This window comes from Pteronotus mesoamericanus, unplaced genomic scaffold (assembly GCF_021234165.1).
Source record: "Pteronotus mesoamericanus isolate MK-2021 breed Mesoamerican mustached bat unplaced genomic scaffold, CSHL_Meso_final scaffold_83, whole genome shotgun sequence".
Lineage (NCBI taxonomy): Eukaryota > Metazoa > Chordata > Mammalia > Chiroptera > Mormoopidae > Pteronotus > Pteronotus mesoamericanus.
Genome location: NW_026555328.1, coordinates 2,373,457 through 2,397,069, shown reverse-complemented (window position 1 = coordinate 2,397,069; position 23,613 = coordinate 2,373,457). Strand labels below are relative to the sequence as shown.

The following is a 23,613-nucleotide window of genomic DNA, read 5'->3' as shown; positions in this document are numbered from 1 at the left end:
ATTGCCATGAAATCATGGAATGTTGAAGCCAGAGGGAACCTGCTTAATACTTTTTTTGAGAAAGAGCAAGGGTTTTAAACTCTGACAAACTTGGATTCAAATTTCAGTTTAGGCATTTTGGACCGTAGACAAAACGCTATTTCTTTTCGTCCACAGGGTCAGAGATATTGAAGAATTTGCCCAAGGCTATGGAGTCAGAACATGTAATTGTTTTTATTAGCTAGTACTGCTTAACAAGCCAGTCCAAAACTTAGTGGCTTATAGTATCAACAATCATTTATTTAGCTCAAAATCTGTAATTTGGGGAGGGCTCAGTGTTAGCTGGCCCAGCTTGACAGGGGACTGAAGGACCTATTTCTCAGATGGCTCATTCACCTGGCTGGCATGTTGGTGCTGTCTGTCAGTGGGAGCTCAGCCAGGGCTGAGGGCTATGACCCTTAGCCATTCCATTGAGGCCTTTCTGCGGGCTCCCTGGACTTCTTCACACCATGGTGGCTGGGTTCCATTGCTGTCAAGCAGTCATGAAACCCAGATTCCAGGGGAGTGGCTGTACACCTCACTTTTTGATGCAAAAAGTGTCAAAAAAATTTTAGGCTTTGTTTTCAGCCTGCCACAGTAATGGGGACATTATATTCTCTCACTCAATCCTAAAATAAGGTAGTTAACCTATTTGGATCTCTTTTTGTATTATCTCTTTTTAAAAAATGAGTATTTAGTGATTCACACATGGTCACATATTTTAAGTTGATGTTGGAGCTAGTATTCAAACTCAGTCCTGTGGATGCTATATTTTAATAGTTCTGTTCACTCTCCATACCTAGTGATCATGACCATCACTATTCCATGCTTTGCTTGCAACAACCACTCAAACCTTCCTGCCTCCCACCTTGTTCCTTCTGAGGGGCAGAAAGCACAGTTCTCTTTCCTTGCTGAGAACTCTTCAAGACTCTCCATTGACCTCAGAATGAAGCTTTGTTCCTTTTCTTAACTTGGTTACTATTCTTCATGATGTCATCCCAGGACATTCCTCAAGCTCAATAATATTAATCTTCCCTTCATGCTCTATCCCAGGAGAACCACATGTCAATTTTCCTTAATATTTATTGACCCAAACATGATGCTAAATGCTTTAGGACTACTCAGTTTAAATTTTCAGAACACTAATTCAGTTGGGGTTTTTTGGTATTTGAAGCTGGGTGCATTTGATTAGGAAGCCAGGCTCTTACCCTCTGTGGTAAACTAGAGATGCCTGAAGTTTCTCAAATGCGCAATGTTCTCTCTGGTGTCTGAGACTACTTCTGTTGTCTGTACATCACTATTTAGATCTCAGTAACTTACACTTATTTTTCAGGTTCCAGTTTAGACAGCTCTTTCTCCAGGAAGATGTCTCTGATTCCTCAAGACTGGTTGAGCTTCCCCTTTATTTCCTCCCACAATATCCTGTCTCATTGCTTTCTAGAACTTTTCATTGTGTTCTGAAATTGTTTATTTTCTTGTGGTCCTAAAAGACTATACGTTCTTTGAGGATAAGGGTAGTGTCTTCACTTTCCTCTTCTGAAGTAGAAGATATTTCAGTCTCGCATCCTCACAGGTTCTCTTTTAGTTGTCCTTATCTACAAGACTATGAAACTACTGAGCTCTCACTCCCAATATGCAGCCATATACCCCAAACTGGACCCATGTAACAAAGTTTGTCATGGTGGGTTTTGCTGGGGTGCATGAAACATGCCTTCTTTTCTTTACACTTTCCCTCACCATGTACCTTATTACCTTGGTGGAGAACCTGGTCATCATCATGCTGGTGAGTTTGGATCATTGGCTACAAAGACCAATGTACTTCTTCTTGAGGCACTTGTCCTGCCTTGAAATCAGGTATACCTCAGTCACGGTGCCCAAGATGCTCACTGGTTTTTATCGGGGAGATGGGGACAAGAATATCTCCTGTGCTGGTTGCCTTTCCCAGCTCTTCATCTTCATCTTCCTTGGGGCAACTGAATGTTTTCTACTGGCTGCCATGGCCTATGACCACTATGTGGCCATACGTATTCCTCTCTGATATGGGGCCTTGATGTCCTGGGGCACCTGCATCTGCCTGGCTGGTGCTTGTTGGCTGGTGGGCTTCCTCACACCTATGTTTTCCTTCTACCTCACGTCCCAGCTGACATTCTGCAGCTCCAATGTCACTGACCACTTCTGTGATGCTTCACCTCTGCTAGCCCTGTCCTGCTCAGATGTTACCCTGAACGAGACTGCAGACTTCCTGATCTCTCTGGCTGTGCTCCTGACCTCCTCTGCGGTTATCGTTATGACCTGTGGCAATATTGTCTGGACGCTGCTGCATACCCATTCAGCGACTGAGCACCAAGAGGCCTTCTCCACTTGTGCAGCTCACCTGACTGTGGTGAGCCTCTACTATGGCACTCTTTTCTTTATGTATGTCTGGATGAAAGTGACCTCCTCCAACAACTTCAACAAGGTGGTGTCTGTCTTCTACTTCATTGTCACGCCAATGCTCAACCCCCTCACATATAGTCTTCGAAACAAGGAGGTGAAGGGAGTTCTGAGCAGAGCATTTTTCCTCAAGCCTTGGAAAGGCCAGTGATGGGGCAGGTGAGGTCCAGTTCTCTTGCCCTTTAGAGAGAGAGTGGCGAGGACTATGGTATGTAGCAGTGGCCTAGGTGGTCAGGAGTTATGGACTGTGTGTTAAAGTAAAATGCTAATCTGCTTTAACAGGAGAGGCCTAACTATAATGTAGCTTGAAGAACAAAGGAGATTTTTCTCTTTCCTGCTGGAATCAAAGGTGAATGCTCTCAGTTGGTGGGTGACTCTGCTCAACAGCATATAAGGATCTAAGCTTCTTGCATCTTGTGGGCCCGTGGATCAAACACAGCTCAACACTTGTTTTTAATGACCTGTGAACTAAGAATGGTTTTTATACTTTAATATGGTGGAAAACCAATCAAAAGTAGAATAATATTTCATGATACATAAACATTTTATAAAATGAAAATGTCAATGTCCATAAATAGTTTTATTAGAACACGGCCACATCATATGAATTGTCTCTGCTTTTGGGCTACAATGACAGAGTTGAATTGTTGTGACAGAGACCATTTGCTAACCTCCAGCCTAGGACCTTCCTGTAATTTGTATGATCAACCCTGGGTTTCAGTGGGCAGGGAGGATGGAGCATGGAGCTGGTACACACTGTGTCTTAAGGTTTCTGCACTGGATGTAGCAATCATCATTTCTACTCACCTCTGTTGGTTAGAAGTTAGTCATAGGTCACATCTAATTGCAAGAGTGGTAAATATCTTCCATAACTAACCTGCCAGATACCTAACCAGAACTGATTATTGTGGAAAAATTGAGGAACAAATTTTGGTAGACAGGCAGTAGTTTCTACCATGAAGTCCCCAGAATCACAGCTGATTTTCCATGTGATCCATGTATTTATCTGCTTTGTAGCTACATTCTTTTGTTTGAAATATGGAACAGTCTTTCCTCTATACCACATACTCTTTGAAAATTGATTTAAGAGGATCTCTATGGCAATGTCAGCTCCCTTGAAATAAGATTTAAAAAGACAATTATAATTCAAGAGTTTCCTGCTTGTAGATAGTTGCCCTTCCTGAAGACATTTACATCATTATTTGTAGTATGTGAGAGAGGAAAGTGTTGAGCTTGGGATTGGGTGGGGGCAGAACATATTTTCTGTGATGATGTTTTTAAACTGGCCAATAATGACCCAAACTCATGTTGGTGCCTGTAGCATCACAGCCTCTGCACCCCACACACAGTATCTTAGCAGTTGCAATTTTAATAGTCAACAATGAGGGCACAATTCACAAGTTGTGAAAACCATTTTATTTATTGAATATTATCTCAGTAATGCACTTTATACTCTTTTGGGTGATGACAAGATGCCAAAACTGTGCAAAGATCAAATATAAGAATTCATCTGTATGAAATCATGAAAGAAGTAGATACTTTGAGGCAACTGACCTGAGTAGATTTGACCACAGAATGAATTTGACTTGTAGGTTTCTGACTGATGGAAAGAAAGTAAAACATACTGGATGCATTAGTCAGAGTTCTCCAGAGAAACAGAATCAACAGGATCTCTCTCTCCAGACAGACATGCATCTTTACACAGAGATATACCCACAGACACATATATATGTATATAGAGAGAGATATATACATATACATATATACCTATGTATAATAGGAGATTTATTTTTGGAATTGGTTCATACAGTAATAGAGACTGAGAAGTCCCATGATTTGCCATCTGTGACTTGGAGAATCAAGAAAACCACAGGTATAATTCAGTCTGAAACTGGAGCACTAATGTCTGGGGGAAGGAGAAGATGGCTGTCCCAGCTCAAGTAAAGAACAAATTCACTCTTCTTCAGCCTTTTGGTTTAACTCAGGCCCTCAACGGACTGGATAATGCCCACTCGTGTGGGTGAGCACCACCTTCTTTACTCAGTCTACTTACTCAAATCCTTTCAGAAACCCTCTCACAGACACACCCAGAAATAAGGTCTTACCAACTGTCTCTCAGCATCCCTGAGCTCAGTCTGGTTGACACGTAACACTTAACATCACCCTGGGTTATATCGTTCCCATATATGGTAGCAGAAAGAATTCAAATTCAAACACAGGACGTGCTTTTTTTCTGGATTTTGGGAACCACTCTAAGAACCACTCCATGGAGGTACCAGTAAAGCTTACAAATCTAAGCTTCTTGAAGAAGAAACCTATATTTTGAGATAAATTACATAAAATGGTAAATGCTCTTAGCAAGGATTCTGTACGTGTGAAGGTGTATGCGGCTTTAATAAAACCTGATATAAGGAACTAAACTGAAAAAAGAAAGGTCTTTGTGTGATGATTTATGTTATAAAATAACTACTCCATTAAAAAACAGACATAACTACCAGAATCTGAGGTGCATGATATGTATAGGTATTGACAGCTAAAGTTTTAAAAAAATTATGTTTCATCTTCAACATAACTTTATATTGGTCTCAGGTGTACAGCATAGTGGCCAGGCAATCATACACTTCACAAAGTGTCCCCTCAGATATTCTGAGCACTTACCTGGCACCATTCATAGTCATTGGAACATTATTGACTACATTACTTATGGACTGCTGAAGCTTTAAAAGCCACTGTTAATGAAGATAAATTATAAAATCATGTCAGGGAAAAAATGCATATTTTTGTGTATAAGGAATTTCTGAGGATACAATTCCTTCTTTGGGACTATATTTATCCATACATTAAAATATAGTCATGGGAAGTGCTAGCTTAATTTAGACACTATTTCATTGGTACTCAGAGAATGTCACAAAGAGTGATTCCCAAGAGAAACAGGACTTATTAAGATATAATTCTGGGGAGGAGAATTAAGATGGCAGAGGAGTGAGCAGAAGTCACACGGACCTCCTCCCAGGACCAACCTGGAATTACAACTAAATTGTGGAGAAATCACCTGGAACAAACAACAGAACAAGAGTGAGAAAGGAGCCTTTTAACCTCGGATAGATAGAAGAATCAGCTCCTGGGTGGTAGAGGCTCGAGTGTGGTAAGGAGTGTGGTAGAGACTCGAGAAGGTGGGCGGGGTGCCCACAGGTGGCAGCACCAGAAGGATATTGAAATGGCCAGTGGATCCCCCTGGGAAGAGAGGGGTCTAAACCATAAGTGGGGATCCTCAGCCTACAGCACCAGAGCCCAAGAAGTACACAGAAAACAGCCAGCTGCGAAAAGCGGCAGAGTTGCTCTCTGCCAGAGACAGGCAGCTGGAGACACAAAGAGCTGTTTAAAGGGCCAACACATAAATTTTTGTTTTCAGCCACTTACCCTGGGCTCTGGCAAAGGCCGGGGTAGAGTGGACTAGAGACACCCGAGGAGAGGTTGGAGAACGAGGCTCTGGAGAGAGAACTGACAGTGGCCGGTGGGATCTGGGTGCTGACTCATCCCCCATACAGCAGCAGCCATCTTGCTCAGGCAGACCACACCCCTGGGTGGAAACAGCCTGAGAGGACACAATAACCCTGCCCCAAGGAGGGACTCTTCCCTGCCCTGTGCTATCTCTATGCCAGCCTGCTGAGTGCAGAGTGACTATATTAACAGCTGAAGGTGACAGCCACAGACAGTAGATTTCTGGAAGGTTTGAACAGACTGCCTAAGGCCAACATCTGACATCATCAGAGGCAGATCTAGAAAGAAAATAAACAGCGGTCTCCTACCATAGAATTTCACACCACAAAGTCGGGAAATCAAGACAGACCAATTTAATAAGCAGAAGCAAAAAAAGAGAAGAGTCTCACAAATAATGGGAAGACAAACACCCCCCAACCAAAGGGAAAGGAGGAATCCCCAGAAAGAGAACTAAGTGAAATAAAGGCAAGCAAACTAGCAGATATTGAGTTCAAAATAATGGTTCTAAGGAAGTTCAATGAGTTCAGTGAGCTCAGAGAGCTCAGAGAGAACTACAAAAAGCTACAGGGAAACTATGAAGAACTTACTGCAAACTATATCAACATGAAAAAGGACATAGAAACTATCAATAAGAGACAAGAGGAAATGAAGAATACAATTTCTCAGTTGAAGAACACAGTAGGAGGAATCAAAAGTAGGCTTGATGAAGCAGAGGATCGAATCAGCAAGCTGGAGGATAAGGTAGAAAAAAGCTCCCAGAAAAAAGCTATCCATTTTATCCAAGAAAATGAAAAATGACTGTAAAAGAATGAAGGGGCGTTTAGGGAAATGCAGGAAACCTGAAACGTAACAATATCTGTATTACAGGGATACCAGAAGAAGAAGAGGAGCAAGGGATTGAAAACCTGTTTGAAAAAGTAATGATGGAAAACTTCCCTAACTGGAAGAGAGAAAAAGTCATACAAATCCAGGAAGCACAGAGGATCCCATTCAAGAGGAATTCCATGAGGCCCACTCCAAGACACATCATCATTAAGATGGCAAATATCAAAGACAAACAGAATCCTAAAGGAAACAAGGGAGAGAAGGTAGTAACATATAAGGGAACCCCAACACGGCTAGCAGCTGACTTTTCAACAAAACACTGCAAGCCAGAGGGAATGGTGAGAAATATTCCAAGTCATGAAAAGCAAAGGCCTGCAACCAAGACTGCTCTACCCAGCAAGGCTCTCAATTAAAATGGAAGGTGAAATAAGGATTTTCTCAAACAAAAGAAGGCCAAAAGAATACACCTCCACCAAACCAGCACTGCAAAATATGCCAAAGGGACTACTTTAAGAAGATGAAGAAAAAGAGTCTATTAATACCCAGTTCCTTTCACAGTCTCTAATACTTGATATTACCAATATTTTTAATACTTACTAATCTGATTATGACAATGATGTTATTTTAACTGTTACTCTATTATTTGTTGAAATTAAACCTGTTTTTGTATATGTCTTGCCTATTTCTATTATTTTTAAAAAAGCTTTAAATGATTTTTTGTTATTCTTTATCCATTTTTTGATTAAATGTTTGTAGAATTTTTCCTTAAAAAAACTATTAACCCTTTTTTAGATGTGTTGCAAATACTTTCCTATTCTATTACTTGTCCTTTAACTTTTTTTATATGTGTATTACCATATAGTCTTAAATGTTTAATATAGTCATATTGTCAATATTTTACTTTATAGCTTATGGGTTTGAATATGTTACTTCAGGGTAAGAAAAATCTTATTTTGTATTTTCTCCTAAAACTCCTTAGATTTTATATATTGACTTTTAACTCACCTGAATATTTTTTATATGATGTGTGAAATAGGGCTCAATATTTGTTTTATTTCAAATAATAGTGGTCCATGCACCGTATTTGTTGAATAAGCCTTATTTTCCCTATTTATCTGAAATATCAATTAAATCATATATTACATTGTTAGATATATATGTTCATTTCTAGAACGGTCATTTTATTTCATTGATCTACTTGATTATTTCTGTGCTGGTGTCATGTTGTTTTAATTGCTTAGACTTTACAATGGACTTAAATTTTTAAATATTTTATAATGGATTTTGACATTAAAAAATTAAATAAATAAAACCAATATGCATTTTAAAAAAAAGAAATAAAGAAATAAGAAACTCCTACTTTTCTCTGACCTTTTGAGACAGCATGGATGGAACTGGAGAATATTATGCTAAGTGAAATGAGCCAGTCGGTGAAAGGCAAATGCCATATGATCTCACCTAAAAGTGAAATCTATTCAATAAAATGAAGTAACAAACAAAACAAATCACAGGCATGGAAACATGGAGCAGACTGAAAGTGACTGGAGGGGTAGGGGAGGAGTACAATAGTAGAGAGAAGGAGGAGGAACTAAACAAAGAACATGTATGAATGACCCATGGGCATGGACAACAGAGTGGGACTTGACTGTGGGAGAGAGGGGCCGGGTGAGATGAGTGAAGGAGGGCAAAGGGGGAAAACCTGAGACAACTGTAACAGAATAAACATGATTTAAAAATTAAGAAAAAAGATATAATTCTGTAAGGAGTGCTCCTTATCTTGCTTCCCCCATTCTGGGTATCAGGATATTGACTTAATTGTTAGTAAGGAAATACCTGGTTACTTTCTGGGAGAAGGTCCTTTGACTTGGGACTTGGCGAGAATGACTGGAGGTACACTCTGAAATCAGAACTCTACAGTTTGCTGTGGATCATTATGTAACATCATCAAAGGCTTTGATATAGGTCTTTATCATTGTGGCCCATCTGGACCTCCTTCTGTAGTGCCATATTCTTTTTATTGCTTGCACCTGTGCTTGGCTTCCCATTTCTTTCATCAAGGTTTATAGTTTTTGGTTAGTCACTTGCCTTTCAATTTTCACATGCCAACTGCTTAGCAGTTGATTTCTAAGTCACATTTGAAGAAATGCTGGCTTTGATTATGGATGCTATAGCTCTCTTTTTCTCTAAATTGAGTCTTTTTAAAAATCTGTATCCTTATTTGCTGGCTTCATTGTCATTGGTTTAAATGACAGTGTTGGCTAGCCATAGCAAAGTAGGAGAATTTATTTTTTCAGGTTGATGATTTTATTTTTTATCACTTTTAATTTTTAAAAATTAATTTATTGTTATACTATTACAAATGTCTCCCCCCTTTGCTCACCTCTACCCATCCCCCACCCCCCTCCCTCTGGCCATCACCACACAGTTGTCTGTGTCTATGAGTTACGCATACATGTTCTTTAGTTAATCCCTTCACCTTTCATCCAGCCTCCCCCTCCCCTCTGACAGCTGTCAGCCTGTTTCATACCATATGATCTCACTTACATGTGCAATCTAATGAACAAAATAAACTGACAAACAAAACAGAAACAGAAGTACGGACACATGGTAGGAACATTTTAAACTCCCTTTGGCAGAAACTTAAGGTGGATCTCTATACTCAAAATGTGGATGCCTTGACACCTCGAGACAGTTTGTGTAATGCTGTTCAGCTCTGTCCCTTCCTAGAGAGCAGTCCAGGAGCACAATCATTTCACTACCTGATGCTCAGTGTTTGCAGCCTTCACTAGAATCCTCACATTCTCTTGGGAGTGGAGAGACCTCATTTAGAGCCAACTTTGTTCCAGTGGTTGCTCAGCTGAGTCTGTGACCATTGCCCATTTTCATCTAACCAAAGATAAGCAGCTAACCAGAACAGATTCAGGTTATTTACTTCTTATAAGAGTTTCCCAGTAGACATATTTAGTTTATTCCAACCAATCTGCTTAAGGTGGGAGCGTCAGATCATAAGTTCTTTGCTTGTAAGGACTATGTGTTAGCTTGTCTGAAAGTACCTCACCAGGACCTAGCTTGGAGCAAAGGTCTCATAAAAGTGTTAGTGATTCAGCAATAAATCAAGAGATGTAAGTTTGCTACTAAGTATATTTTTATTGAATTAATTGAAAGTACTTGTTTAACTCTTATGTGCCAGATACTATTCTAAATGCTTTATGATGCTTTAGAGACATTAGTTCATTTATTCCTCATTGATAACCCCCAAAAGTTGGTGCTACTATTCCCTTACACGAGAGGAAACTAAGGCACAGAGAAGTTAAGTAGCTTTCCCAAAGTCACATAGCTAAGTAAAAGAATTAGGGCTTGAAATTTGTTCATGTGACTCTTAACATCTGTACAGCAATGCCCTGGGTACAGTGGTCCCCCTTCTTGGTATCAGTTTCTTTATCTGTAAAAGGATGGTTTTAAATACCTGCCTTCTGAATGATTAATATGTGCTGAGCACATTCATACATTTTCTCATTTCATCATCACAGTAACCTGGCATTTGAAGGCTTCATCTCATTTTACGTTGGAGGAAACTGAGGCTCAGGGAGGTTAAGCAACATGTCCAAGTTCATATTACAATGTGGAAGGGCCTGGAGGATTTCCACCGGGTCTGTCTGACTCCCTCAACCACTCTACCTCCCTGCCTCCTCTTGGAGATTTTTCCCAATGCTAATTTTGTGTAAGTTAATTTATTCAATCATCAAGCAACTATTCTGTCTTAGGCTCTTTGCACCAGGCACTGGTTGGCTGCTGAGGGGCCATAGAATAAATTAGACCAGATGCTTCCATCAAGGACAATATTATTGGCAAATATGTCTCATCTCCCTTTCAAAGAATAAAATACAAAAGAGAAGCAGCTAAGCGACTAGAAAGTGTCCAGACCAGTGAGATGGGGCTCAGAGGAAGGAGCGTTTTCCTAGTGGTGAGCTTAAGGAAGAAATCCTTGAGAGGGTGGCATTCATTCCAGTCCACTGTGGATATTCTCGCTTGAGGTGATGCCTGCCAAGCATTTGTTCTTTTGTGGTCTCTTCAGGATGGAGAAGGATGATATAGCATTTGGGAAAGAAGAGATAGGATATGGGGCCTGCTCCTGAGGTCAAGAGGGCAAAGACCTCCACGGCCACTGTGTCTTTGCCTCAGGCACTCATGTGGGCAGGGATGAAGGATACCCAGACCCAGAAGAAGACCAACATGCTGAGAGTGATGTGCTTTGCTTAATTGAAGGTGTCAGGCAGCTGGCGGGCAGGGAAGGCCACCAGCAAGCAGACCAGGCAAAGCAAACCCACGTAACACAACATAGTATAGAACAGCCCCAAAGAGACCTCATCACACTTTACAGTTACCATGGACCCACGCACTGTAGAGTTCACAGGTTGCGGGGGCCATCTGGGCACCCAGACCATACACAAAGTTGCTTGGACCAGGGTACAGATGATGGGGGTGGTGTGTGGGAAAACTGGCCCCCCATACTTCCTAGCCTGGGCATGGGCATGGTGGCATGGAAGGCTGCCACCACCATGATGGTCTTAGCCAGCACAGTGGACACGCAGATTGTGAAGGTGACCCCAAAAGCTGTCTGGTGCACAGCACCGGCGAGAGACCCTGGGTGGCCAATGAATATGAAGGGCAGAGGAAACAGAGGGCCAAGGAGCACAGCAGAAGGTAGCTGAGCTGGCGGTTCTTGGCTTGGACGATGGGGGGTATGGTGGTGCCTAATGAAGATACCTGAGATGGCCAGGACAAGGAAGAAGAGCATGGCTGAGCACAGAGCCAACACTGTGCCAAGGGGCTCGTGGCAGGACGAGGAGTCAAGGGCTTTGGGGATGCACTGACTCTTCTCCATATTGGGCCACTGACCCTCAGGGCACTTCTCACAAACAGCCCCATTTGAATGGAGAAAGAGAAACTGGGTTGGAGAACAGAGTGGGGAAGCTTCTGGAATCTTTCTCAAGGTCAAGCAGTTATGACTTATGATGGCTTTTTGAGCATGCTTGGTGTATTTCAGTCCTACTATTATGGGCTTTCTAGATTGCCTGATGTCCGCAGATTCAGGGCCAAAGTCACAGATGGCAGAGATCCTGAGAGCCGCTGCTTATCATGCATCAGACTGTAATGAAATAACACTTACCCGGCAACCTGCACAAGCTCTAACTCCTATCTAGGCTTCATCCCATTGAATTGGACAGCTCTTGTGGCAATGTCATAATTCATAGTCACAGCTAATTTATTTATGCATTTATTCATCCATCAGCCTATTTAATTCAAGGGATGTTTATGGGGTGCTAAGTAGGTACACAGACTCTCTTTTGTTATGGGGCAGACCTTTTGTAAATCAGTCCTTTTGACAGAACTTATCAGAGCTTTGCTTTCTATAGTGATTTTAAAGATTTTATTTATTTATTTTTAGAGAGAGGGTAAGGGAGGGAGAAAGAGGGAGAGAAACATCGATTAGTTGCCTCTTGTACACGCCCCTTCTAAGGACAAAACCAGCAACCCAGGCATGGGTCCTGACCGGGAATCGAACTGGCAACCTTTAGATTTGTGGGATGATGTCCAATCAACTGAGCCACACCAGTCAGGGCTTTATAGTAATTTTAAGGACAAGGTTTGTGACTGGAGTTCTGAATCAGTTATATATTTTCATTTAACCTCATTCCTCAATTTGGTTATATCTCCATGTTCCTACATACTTTGATTCCATGTCCTGCTAATCGCCAAGTCCAAGGATTTCTTATTTATTGTCATCCTCCCTTTAGCATCTGACGTCCCCTCCTCAGCTTCATTCAGCGGCACCTTCTCTTTAAATGGGCAAAAAGTGTCCTCAAAGCCTCTGCCTTTCCCCCACTGAGAGTTTTCAGTTTGAGAAGAGGCCTTGTCCAAACCCAGACTTTAACAATTGCCTGGATTGTGAACCTGGTCTTCCTGACCCAATCTCTTTCCTTTCCAGTACACCCATCTCCTATTAATCTCCCCCAACTCTTATTGAAATGCACACTGATTCTCTACTTAAGTAACTCAGTGGCTCCACAGTCCCTTCAGAATAGAGTCCATGCTCTTGAGTCTGGCAAGCGAGGGCCTCTGTGATTGACCACCTGCTTCCTATATCTCCCATCACAGTCTACACTGATGCCAATTTCAGCTCCTTATTGCGTTCATGCCTTGAGCATTTAGTAACTTACTCTTTGGCCTGAACTAGTCTTATCATGCTTTATTGCTTTTGAAACCCCACTTGCTCAAGGCCTATACTACATGCCGCCTCCTCCAGTGAAGATTCCCTAAATACCCTTCATTAGAATTAATTATTTCTCTGTTCTCTCATGGCTGAGTGCCTGAGCTTTTATTAAAGCAATTGATTTTACTTTGTAGCCTTGTTTCTTCATTGTACAATGATCATTCTCCTTTAAGAGATCTTGAGCTCTGTGGTCCAGGGGCTGTGTGTTATTTGTTGTTTCCATCCTTGCACCCAGCACAGTGGCTGCATACAGTAGGTGCCAGTTGATATCTGTTGAATGAATGACATCTTAGGAAAATACAGGTTCAGTCATTTGAGGATCTTTTCCCCAATATTTATGGAATGCCTACTATGTTTCAGACACTAAATTAGGCACAGAATCTGGAAAAACTCGTAGTTGATAAAAGACTATATAGTCTTAAGTGGCTTTCATGCAGCATGTGGGAAGGGCACATTGACGTCATCTTTTTGATTTCTTCTTCCCTGGATTTTTCTTCCCCCTTAAAGGAATCTTCCTTTGATGTGAATATCAGCTGGGCTCTCATCTGAAGCCTACCTTGGCTGCTGCCTGGCCACCACGTGACCGAGGGCCGCCTCTCTCTTTACCTGGCATCCTGGCGATTTCTCCACTGGGGCAGGGAAGGCATTTGTAGCAACAGTTTGGCTTCTCAAGTAGGGTTGATTTACTGGTTCCCACAGGACATTTTTCACTGCAGATCGAAGAAAGGACCTGCACACGAGATGAGAGAGAGCCATGCAGACTGCAGGGGAGACTGAGTGGGGTCTGTTCAATCAGGTCTTAGAGGAATTAGCAGCATCATTCTTGCTTCCCAGCACCCTCTTTCCTTCTTCCTTTTTTTGTTTTAAAGTAAAACCTTCTTTATTCTTTTTCTTTCCTTCCTTCTTTCCTCTTTCTTTTTTCTCCTTTTCTTGCTCACATAGTTATCAATGTGTTCTATGTATCAGGTACTGTGCAGGGTTTTGATGAACAGAGATAGTGTAAATAAGCTCTTAAAATTTCACCATCTGGGAGGTGTGGTGGGGGCAAAAAAATCTTGAGAAGAAGAAAGATATGACCATCAATGCTCCACAGACAAAAGGCCGGACGCTGGGTACTGATTGGAATTTTGGTTCTGCCATTTATGGGCTAGGTGACCTGGGGCTTAAGCTCTCTGAGCCTGTATTCTCTTCAATAAAATGGAGTAATAATAATATGTAGTTGGAAGATTGCCCGAAGATTAAATGAGACGATGCGAGTGAAGCCCATATCATGGTGCCTAGAACACTGTGAGCCCACAGCAAGTGCTAGTGAGGTAGAATGGTATTCTGAATAGTATTGGAAGTTTGTCCTCCACCCTGGGCTCACCAAATCCCTTTGTTGTTATTTCCCAGGACTCATTTTCCCAGATAGAACCGAGTCAACAACAGTGAATCAGAAAATATGACCTCAAACAACAGCTAAGCCACTGGCCTACTGTTTCTCAACACTTAGCCTACCAACATTAGGCACTGAATAATTGTTTGTTGCGGAGGCTGTCCCGGGCACCATGGGATGTTTAGCAGCAACCCTGGGCTCTATCCACCGAGTGCCAGTAGCAGCCCTCCAAGTCGTGGCAACTAAAAATGTTTCCAGACATTGCTAGTGTTCCAGGGAGGCAAAATCTCTCTGAGTTGAAAATGGCTGAGAATTCAGATCATGCTTGCAGGATGAATTTTCTTTCTCTCTCTCTCTTTTTTTGGTGATACACTGCATTTTTAAAAATGTCTGTTCTTACTTATTTGTTATGCTTAGAAAAATCTCATTTTTGACTGAACTCAGACTTAGACGTAGAAGCTCTCAGAGAAGACAGCCGACTCCATCACTTGGCAATCTGTTCCTGGTGTTTTTCTTTGGCCTCCTTCATTCTCCCACCCCTAAGTTTAGCATACTCTGCAGCCTCTTCCTTATTTTTCTTAGTACGCTGCTTTTTTTCAGAGTGATATACTGAGGTTTATGTTTTTAGTGGAGTAACAAGATGCTGAATCTTGGGAGGTTTGGTCCTATGTTTCTTACCTTTTTTGTTTAGGGGCTTTCCCACAACATATTGATTGATGTCATCTTCTTAGAGAGGTTGAAAAGTTTGTGGATTCTGCTAGCTCCTTAGGGCCCTAGGCAATGAGGCACAGTAGTATCAGTGAGACCAGGATATGGTTCTCCCCCTACCTTTTCTTTCTTTCTTTCTTTTTTTTTTTTTACAGTGACCAGGTTGAGAGCACTGAGACTGGCATCCACAATGCAACCCCCAACAGATCTGCGCTTTGTCCAGTCCTCCTTGGTCTATAACAGGAATGCTCCTTACTCATAACTGGCAGACACAGCCATGGGTGAAGACACCCTGCTTCATTGGGGAAGCCTTGTTTGTCGTTCCCACCACTGATTCGAACCACATAACCCTTCCATTCTTCACCCACAATGCCAGCAATAACTTCTGTGGCCGTACACTTCTCATAAAAGGTACAGAATTTGCATTCATTGTCCACTTCAGTGAATTTCTGGCATCTGGTAGCTGGGAAAGAGATGTCCTTCTTCTTCTTGAAGCAGTGGACCACCTTCGAGGCACCACAAAAAAGAGCTACACTGCATTTTATTTTATTTTTTAAGAGAAGAAGTTTTCTTGAAAGATAAAAGGATCCTGTGGTCTGGGGAAGGAGAAGCAATTGAACCAGTACCGAGTAATAACCTCAACAGCCAGGGGCCAGCCCTGTGTCTGTGGAGCAATGGTGCTCATTCCTTCCTGGAACTCTGCTCAGTCCCCTTGCTCATCAGCCACCTTGTTCCCTTCTCCAGGGGGAATTCTGAAGTGTGATAGTTGTGGGAATGGAAAAAGACCTGCCAGACTAAGGTGAGACCAGAGGAAACTATTTTGACACCCCTGAGGATGGAGTAAAAACATTCTATGCCTGTTGTAGTAATTTTCTTACCCTTACTATAGAGGCATGTGGAAAATGCTGTCGATGCTTAGAGAAAGGAGCGCTTAATCATACTTAGATGAAGTGGAGAAAACTGCAGGAGGCATGGTATGATAGCTAAGGTACACTCACACTTAAATTAGAAGTTCCCTTACTGGTGACCTCAGATGCTTAGGGGTCTGGAAGAGGATGAATGGGGTTCTGTAGCTCATTTTCTGTTGTGTAAAAAAGCTTGGCATCAATTGTGTGTCTCTTGACTTAAGGCTGCAAGGCTAAGACAGTAGAAACTCAAAGTGGACATACTAGCTATCTCAGGATAAACACCAATTAGCAGTTATTTATAATATACTTTCCCATTTGCTCATTAATTACCATTCCCTTCTCAAGCTTCTTTGTTTGGGGAACAAGAAAGTGATTTTGGAAGGTTTTTATTTGCTGAACAGTCTCAGGGTTGTGTAAATCAATAATCTACTTTGTCTTCCCTTTGTCCCACTATCCTAAGTCATTTCACTGTAACAGACACTGCTGGGTGCTTGGGGGCTGAAGGTGCTGTGTGGCCTTGGTCCTTGGGGAGCTCTCACCTTAAAGGATCCTTCTGCCCAGATAATGACTTCCTCATTCATCAGTACCTCTTTTCCAGGAGTTGCTCTGAAGTCAAAGTGTCCAACAAGTGCTATCTCTTCTCTCTGGCCTGTGAGGAGGTAGATGTTTTTATTGTCAAATGTTGCCAGCATCTCCCTATCTTTGCTGAAGAAAACCTCTTCCTGGCTCCAGTGGTGAAGTGAACCTTCTGGGTGTAATGGAGCACCTGAGACAGGGGCAGGAAGTGATGGAAAGAAACTGGTCAGGAGCAGCACAGCTCCCAAGACTGTGTTAGTCTGTGGTGGGTTGGAAGTGGCTGTTTTCATCTATCCAGTCTTCCACTGTCCATGCGTACAAACTGCTTAGCATCTTCTCTGGCCCAGACATGATTGCTAGTTTGGATACAAATGCTCAGTCGTGCTTTCAAAGAACTGCCTAGTTCAACTCAGCAGTGTGGCTGATAGAGAGTGTTTTTGATGAAAAGAAGCTAGGACTGAGGAGAATGAATGTTTCAATGTATCCCCACCTTATTATAGCTGAGAGAACCACAGATTATGTGACTATCAAAGTCCTATTATTACTCTTTTCTGGGAGCAGCAGAACAGGGAGGGCAGAGTGCCTTCAGGAGCCCACCAGGGACCTTGGGGTGGGTGCACCTACATCTCTGAACACCTTTGGAGCAAGATGGAATTGCCTTTGGTTCTGTGATTAGGGAAAGGGGTTGTGATCTTTTCCAGGAACCTAAAACTCTTTAAGAAGACCTTTGAGGCTGTTTCTAACAGAGCTTGCACTTGCATTTCCAACCATTTCTTGCTAGTGTTTTTTTCTGAGTCTATCCCATGCTTTGAACCAACTGTATCACTTCCCCACCTCTGCTCCTGCCACAGCCTCTAATACCTGGTATGTATGATTATCGCTCATTCGAACTTGAGGGTAAATACTTGAGGACAAACACACATTTTGCACATTTCTGTATCCCTCATTGCGCCAAGGTGCATGAAAATTGCTTACTAAGTATTTATGGCATAAACACATATTGGTTGAATTAGACCCCAGAAGCCTGGTAAGACTATAGGAGGGAGTTTGAGCAAATCACTTGGCTGGGGGCAGGGATAGGTCTAAATTCCTACAAGATTCCCAGAATTTTTCAGCATTGAGAGGCAGGAGAGACAGCGGCCCAGTGCCCAAACCCTGGAGCCAGGTTGCCTGGTGCGATTCCCGACTCTACCTTGAACAAGCTGAGCGACCTTGGATATGTTGTTCTACCTCTCAATTTTCTCAGCTGTGAAAATGACAGCTGGCTAGCACATATTTTCTTTATGTATGTATCTTCATACATAAAGATAAAATGCCTTAATACATATAAAGTGCTTGAAACAGTACTTGGCATAAAGTAACACTTAAAAGGTGTATTACTTTTACAGCCTTTAAGAAGTCTCACTACATAAATACTGATAAAATTACCTAAAACCCATCTTAAAGAAGCTGTGCCTAGTTTGAAGACATTCTTTCAATATTTAAATTTTTTTTCTTGTGCTCTGACTTCCTTTCTATAACTTTGCTTGGATATTTGCAGTGGCATGCTACCAAATATTTAATAACTGACTCTCTTGGGAGAAAAGCCAGGATTTTTAGGATTTGCTGATTCCTGTGGTTTACAAGTGTTTGTATAATTTCTGAAAATTTTATAATCTACTCTCCTTGCCTGAAGGAGCCAGTTTCATCTTCTAGGTCTAGACCCTGATATTGTTAATAATAAGGGACTTTAGCCGAAGTCCCTTTGCCTTAAATTCAAGCACAACTGTCATGAGACCATGGTGCCTCTCTGCCAGTCTGTGGCTCACAGCAGGCTGAGATGGACAGGACTGGCCAGGGGGTTTTGGCAGCTCACCTGCCAAAGCCTGGCATTCCATGCACTGGCGCGTGTGCCTCCCAGGAATGATCTCTCACCTGGGGAGCTGGACACCAGGTTCTGATGGGCAGCCAGCAGGGCCTTGGCTGCCAGGAAGGCTTGGTAAGTGACTGTCAGATCAAGAAGTTTGAAGGCAGACAGGTGGACAGCTGCCACATTCTCAAGCCCTGTGCACATATGAGCCCCTTCTCTGGCCCTCTGGATGGCAGCCCCTGATCCAGGCCACCTGCATCCATGCAGCTCCTCCCACAGCTTCCTCGCCAGACCATTGCCTGGCTACATGGCAGGGCGCAGAGCCAACAGGAAGTCCTTGAAGCCAGGCATTGTTCCTGAGGGCATGGCCAGGTTCAAGCTGTCATTCAGCAAGCCCAGGGTCTTGGGCCCCAGCACTGAGGGGTTTTGGAGGAGGAAGCGGAGAGGATCCATGTCCTCCTGGTTATGTTGTTCTCCCAAAGGACTTTGGCCCGGAGCCTGAAGTGATGGCGGTAACAGTCATAGACGACGACGGTGGTGGCAGGGCTGGAGGAGATGACTCTGGCCACGATGTTGATGCTGTCGCCCCGGCTGCTGATCTCCCTTGAGAAGGCCACGCAGCGGCCCGTGTGCCCCACCTCCAGCTGTAGCTGCTGTCCCAGCCGTTCAAAGTTGCCATGGTCAGAACCCACCAGGCCCACCCAGATCCAGTTAAAGTAGCTGAAGCGCTTGGCCAGGACCCAGGGCTGGTGGGCGCTGCTGGGCACTGTGCAAAGGAAGGAAGGGAACTGGAAACGGTCAGAGAACTCGGGGTGCTGACAGCCATGGTTAATCTGGGGGAAGAAGTGGGGCTGCCAATTCCTGCCTGAACATCCCACCGCCCACCCTGCTCGGTGCCTCCAGATGCTCTGGGACTTGGCCTCGTTCCTCCCCTCTCTGTCAAATTATTCTGTTCAAATTATTGAAAAGATTTTTTAATATACTGTATATAACTAATATATACAACCTGATGAGTTGGGAGGTAACTATGCACCTCTGAAACCATCGCCACCATCTATGCTGTAAACCTATCCATTACATTCTAAAGTTTTCTCCTGGCCTCTCATTTATTTTATTGCTATGATTTTGCATGATAAGAACAATTGACATAAAAATCTACCCTCTTAGCTAGTTTTTAAGTACACAATCCAGTCTTGTTAACTATAGGTACAAGGCTGTACATGAGACTTAGTCATTTTGCATTGCTGGAACTTCCTGCCCTTTGACAATCCCTCCCTATTTCCCCTTCCCCCAGCCCCTGGCAACCACCATTCAACTCTGCTTCTATGAGTTTGTCTATTTTAGGTTCATCATAGTATGATATAATATTTGTTCTGTGTCTGTCTGTCCATTATTTTTAATTATCTCATGGGCTTTTGATACATGCTACGTCCAGGTCCTTGCAAATCCTGTGGGCTCAGGCCTGAGAAGCCATTTATTTGTTTTAAAAAAAGATTTTACTTATTTATTTTTAGAGAGAGAGGAAAGGAGGGAGAAAGAGAGAGAAACATTGATGTGAGAGGGAGACATCAATTGGTTGCCCCTTGTATGTGCCCTGACTAGGGACTGAACCCACAACCCAGGCGTGTGCTCTGACCGGAAATCAAACTGGCGACCTTTTGCTTTGCAAGACAACACTGACCCACTTAGCCACACTGGTCAGGGCGAAGCCAGTTCCTTTTCTTAAGAAGTTATTTAAAATATGACATTGCATAATAAATAAAAAATTTTGTAAGAAAGTGAAATAATGACAAACACATTAGCAAGGAGGTGGGGTGGGGGAGAGGGATAATGGAGGAAAGAAGGGGAAGGGACTAGAACAAAGAACACGTATGCATGACCCCTGGACATGGACAACAGTGTGGGGATTGACTGTGGGAGTGGGGGTGGGGTGGGCAGAGGAGGGCAAAGGGGGAAAAATCGGGACAACTGTAATAGAAAAACAATAAAAAAATGGTTTAATAAAAACATGACTCTAGTTAAGGAGGGTATGCTGTGTTCTCCTTTTTCTATTCAGAAACTCTCCAGCTGTCTGCATCTTCTGGGCCCCAGCAGGCTGACTTTGATGGACTGCAGCGGAGGGCTGCCCTGCCCTCTGGTTTCTGGCAGGAGGCTGGAGTAGGAGGAGAGTGGTGCTGGGATACTCACGCCCCCAGATTCCTCTCCACTCAACCGTGGTTGACAGCGGCTGCCCGTCTCTGAAGGCCATAGCTCTGGTTGGAAGGTCCTCTTACTGCGTCCTCCCCTGCAGACAGATGCAGCTTCCGCTACTCTGGCTGTGCTCTGGGCGTTTCACTCTTCAGGCTGCCTACTTTTTTGAAAAGATCTCCTTTGTCACACCCTTGTTGGAGTGTGCCATCTGTGTTTTGCTTTTTCAAGGGCAAAAGGAGGAGGATTAAGCTGTCTTGACACAAGGTTCCTGGAATCAAGATTTCAACTATTGTAGTTACTTTTAAGTCGGGTAAACATTCAACTATTATAGCTATTTTCAAATTGGATATAAAACAAAAGTTGTTTATTTGCTATTTCGAAGGTATGCACCTAAAGCAAAATAACAAAAAAAATTCAATATCAGGCATGGGTAACCTCAAAGTCTTAGGTAAGTCCATTTGAATGGGAGGCTGTCCAGCCCTCCTGACCCAAGAGAGAATACGGAACTTTTGGGCAAAGGGGTCAGTGGTTAAGTCAGTGCAGAGTGTGATTTCTGGTGGGCAAACCAAGGGAGTGCTCATAAGATGTGTTAAGTTTCTTGAACCCAATTGGTATCAGAAAACATCTTGGGGGAAATAACAGGGTGATACTGATGGTCAGGTGAATATTAAAGTAAGAAACAGTCGTGGAATGAAGTCTTTATGCTCCTCAATATTTTTCATAGAGGAGCATAAAGACTAAACAAAATACAGCTTGTCTACTGAGTTTGTCCCCTTAAAGCCCTCCTTGATTTCTGTTTCTCAAGCTGGGGTTGAGGTCTTGCTTCCTGGTCCATGCCAGCTCTAGGACTCACCCCCTCATCCCATTATCACTGAGCTCTTTCTACCTCAGGTAGTTTGAGCTCATGTATTTTCCCATCCAGTTAGATTTCAAGCAGCATCCATTTAATTTATCTCAGCTGTTGAGTGCATGAATGATGCACGTTGTTTCTCTCTCCTCTTCTTGCCTTTCTCTTCTTCCTGCAGGTTCCCCAGGTGACTCAGTGCAGGGGTCTGCTACGACAGACCTTCCCCAGCCTGCTGTAAGGAAGCTGCCTCACCAGGTATATGCAGACAAGATCTTTTCCTTCAAAGTCTTTGGTGACTCTGGTTCTAGACCAAGCAAAATTGTACAGAGGACTTGGTTCTGCCTTTTCTCAAAAGTTACTGCTTCTTCTGGGTTTACATTGTTATTATCGTTATTGTTCATAACAATAACAGTAATAAGCATTTGTTATATACCAGACACTGGTTGTTCCATTGTTAACACCCACAATGATTTTAAGAAATAAATACATCATCATTAACCTTTGTTAATCTGTCTTTTATAGATGAGGAATGCAAAGCTCAAAAGGAATTACTCAATTTATCAAGATTGTATAATTAATAAGTAGTGCTGTTAAGATTCAAATTCAGGTTTACTGACTTCCAAGTCAGTTCCCTTCATAATTTTGAGCTCCCCTGCATCCCAGCCCCTCTCTGTCCAGTTCCCTGTGCTGGTGCGCACTTTGGGATTTGTGTGTAACAAAGAGGGTCTCTGTCAGATCCTTTGATTTGGTCAACTCTGGGGTTTTGTAACACCAGAGTTGGTAAAAGCAAGGAATATTGCCAAATGCTCCAAGATATCTATTTCTTGATGAATGTAATGCATTTAGAGTTCCCTTGAATTTTAGCAAAATAAAATTTCAGCAACAGGAGTGGGGTCCCCTGTGCTGGAAAGAAGATGCATGTGCTCTGAGTCCAGTTTGTCAGGGCTCTAGACCTAGAAGGGTGTGGGCTCCCAGGCTGATCTTGGGGAAACTAACTTAAACTGACTGAGATTAACCTTTTCACAAGTGACCCGTGGGGCTCTGATGCTGGGGAGGCCTTGGAGCTGGGCCAGGTGTATTCTTGGGGCTGCACTGTAACTAAGGGAATCTCTGCCAGATAGGTAACAATACAATCAACTGAAGAATGACCCAGGCTGCCTGGGTATTTCTGTCTGCTGTAAGGGAGAGGGTGTCTCAGCTGAGCTGAACATTCTCAATGCTTGAGAAGGTCTGATTTCTCAGTAGTCCACTTTCTTCTTTCTTATGCGCCAAGTCTAGGCTGATGGATTATCCTTCTGCGAAAAATTTGGGCTCGGAGAGACGCTTTCCCCTAGGGAGAGAATACACTGACCAGCCAACACAAGGATGCTAGTCATGTTGGAAATCACATTTCTCATTCTGAGTTAATAAGTGGTGTATGGTTTTGACAATGATTTTGGGTAGCTTGAGCCAGCCTCTCTAGTACCAATCATGTCTGGGTGAGTACTTCTTTCCTAGAACTATGATGTCATTTCTTCATCTGTGCCCCACTCAAGTATGAATTCTTTGAAGTTGGCAACTGCATTTGATTCATATTAGTACCATTGCGGGGAGGTGGTAGGAATTATGATCTGGCATGTAGCTGTTGTTCAGAAAACATCTATTGAATGGGTGTGAACTGTGACATTTCTAGAGCTACAAAGCTGAGACTACAATAACTGGCACCTCAATGCTGGATGTGTGAGAAGGCTTTGTTGTCCCTGTCTCTGGGGCATTTCACCCGCAGCGAAGGTTGCATGCTGCCATGCTGGCCATGGGGCTGGAGAAGGAAGCCCTGATGAGAAGGAAGTGAGCCCTGGTGAATAAAGAGGATGTCACACACACACACACACACACACACACACACACACACACACGCACGCACGCACGCACACACACAGTGGAATACCTCTCAGCCATATAAAATGAAGAGTTCCTGACAACATGGAAGGAACTTCAGGACATAATGCTAAGTAAAAGAAATCAGACAGGGAAAGACAAATACTCTATGATCTCACCTATATATTGAATATAAAAAAGCCCCAAAGGAAACCACCCCCTCCCACCAAACTCATAGAAAAAGAGATCATA

At 42.9% G+C, this 23,613-nt stretch overlaps 1 protein-coding gene and 1 pseudogene across 1 annotated transcript; one reads left to right on the top strand and one right to left on the bottom strand.

Annotated features, from left to right (window-relative positions):
- Positions 1 to 1,651: 1,651 nt before the first annotated feature.
- Positions 1,652 to 2,602, top strand: LOC129062649 (olfactory receptor 6Q1). Its single transcript, XM_054563662.1, is given in 1 exon segment — positions 1,652 to 2,602. A coding segment is annotated over 1 exon segment (951 nt).
- Positions 2,603 to 14,850: 12,248 nt separating this feature from the next.
- On the bottom strand, positions 14,851 to 18,671 carry LOC129062688 (40S ribosomal protein S6-like; annotated as a pseudogene).
- Positions 18,672 to 23,613: the final 4,942 nt, after the last annotated feature.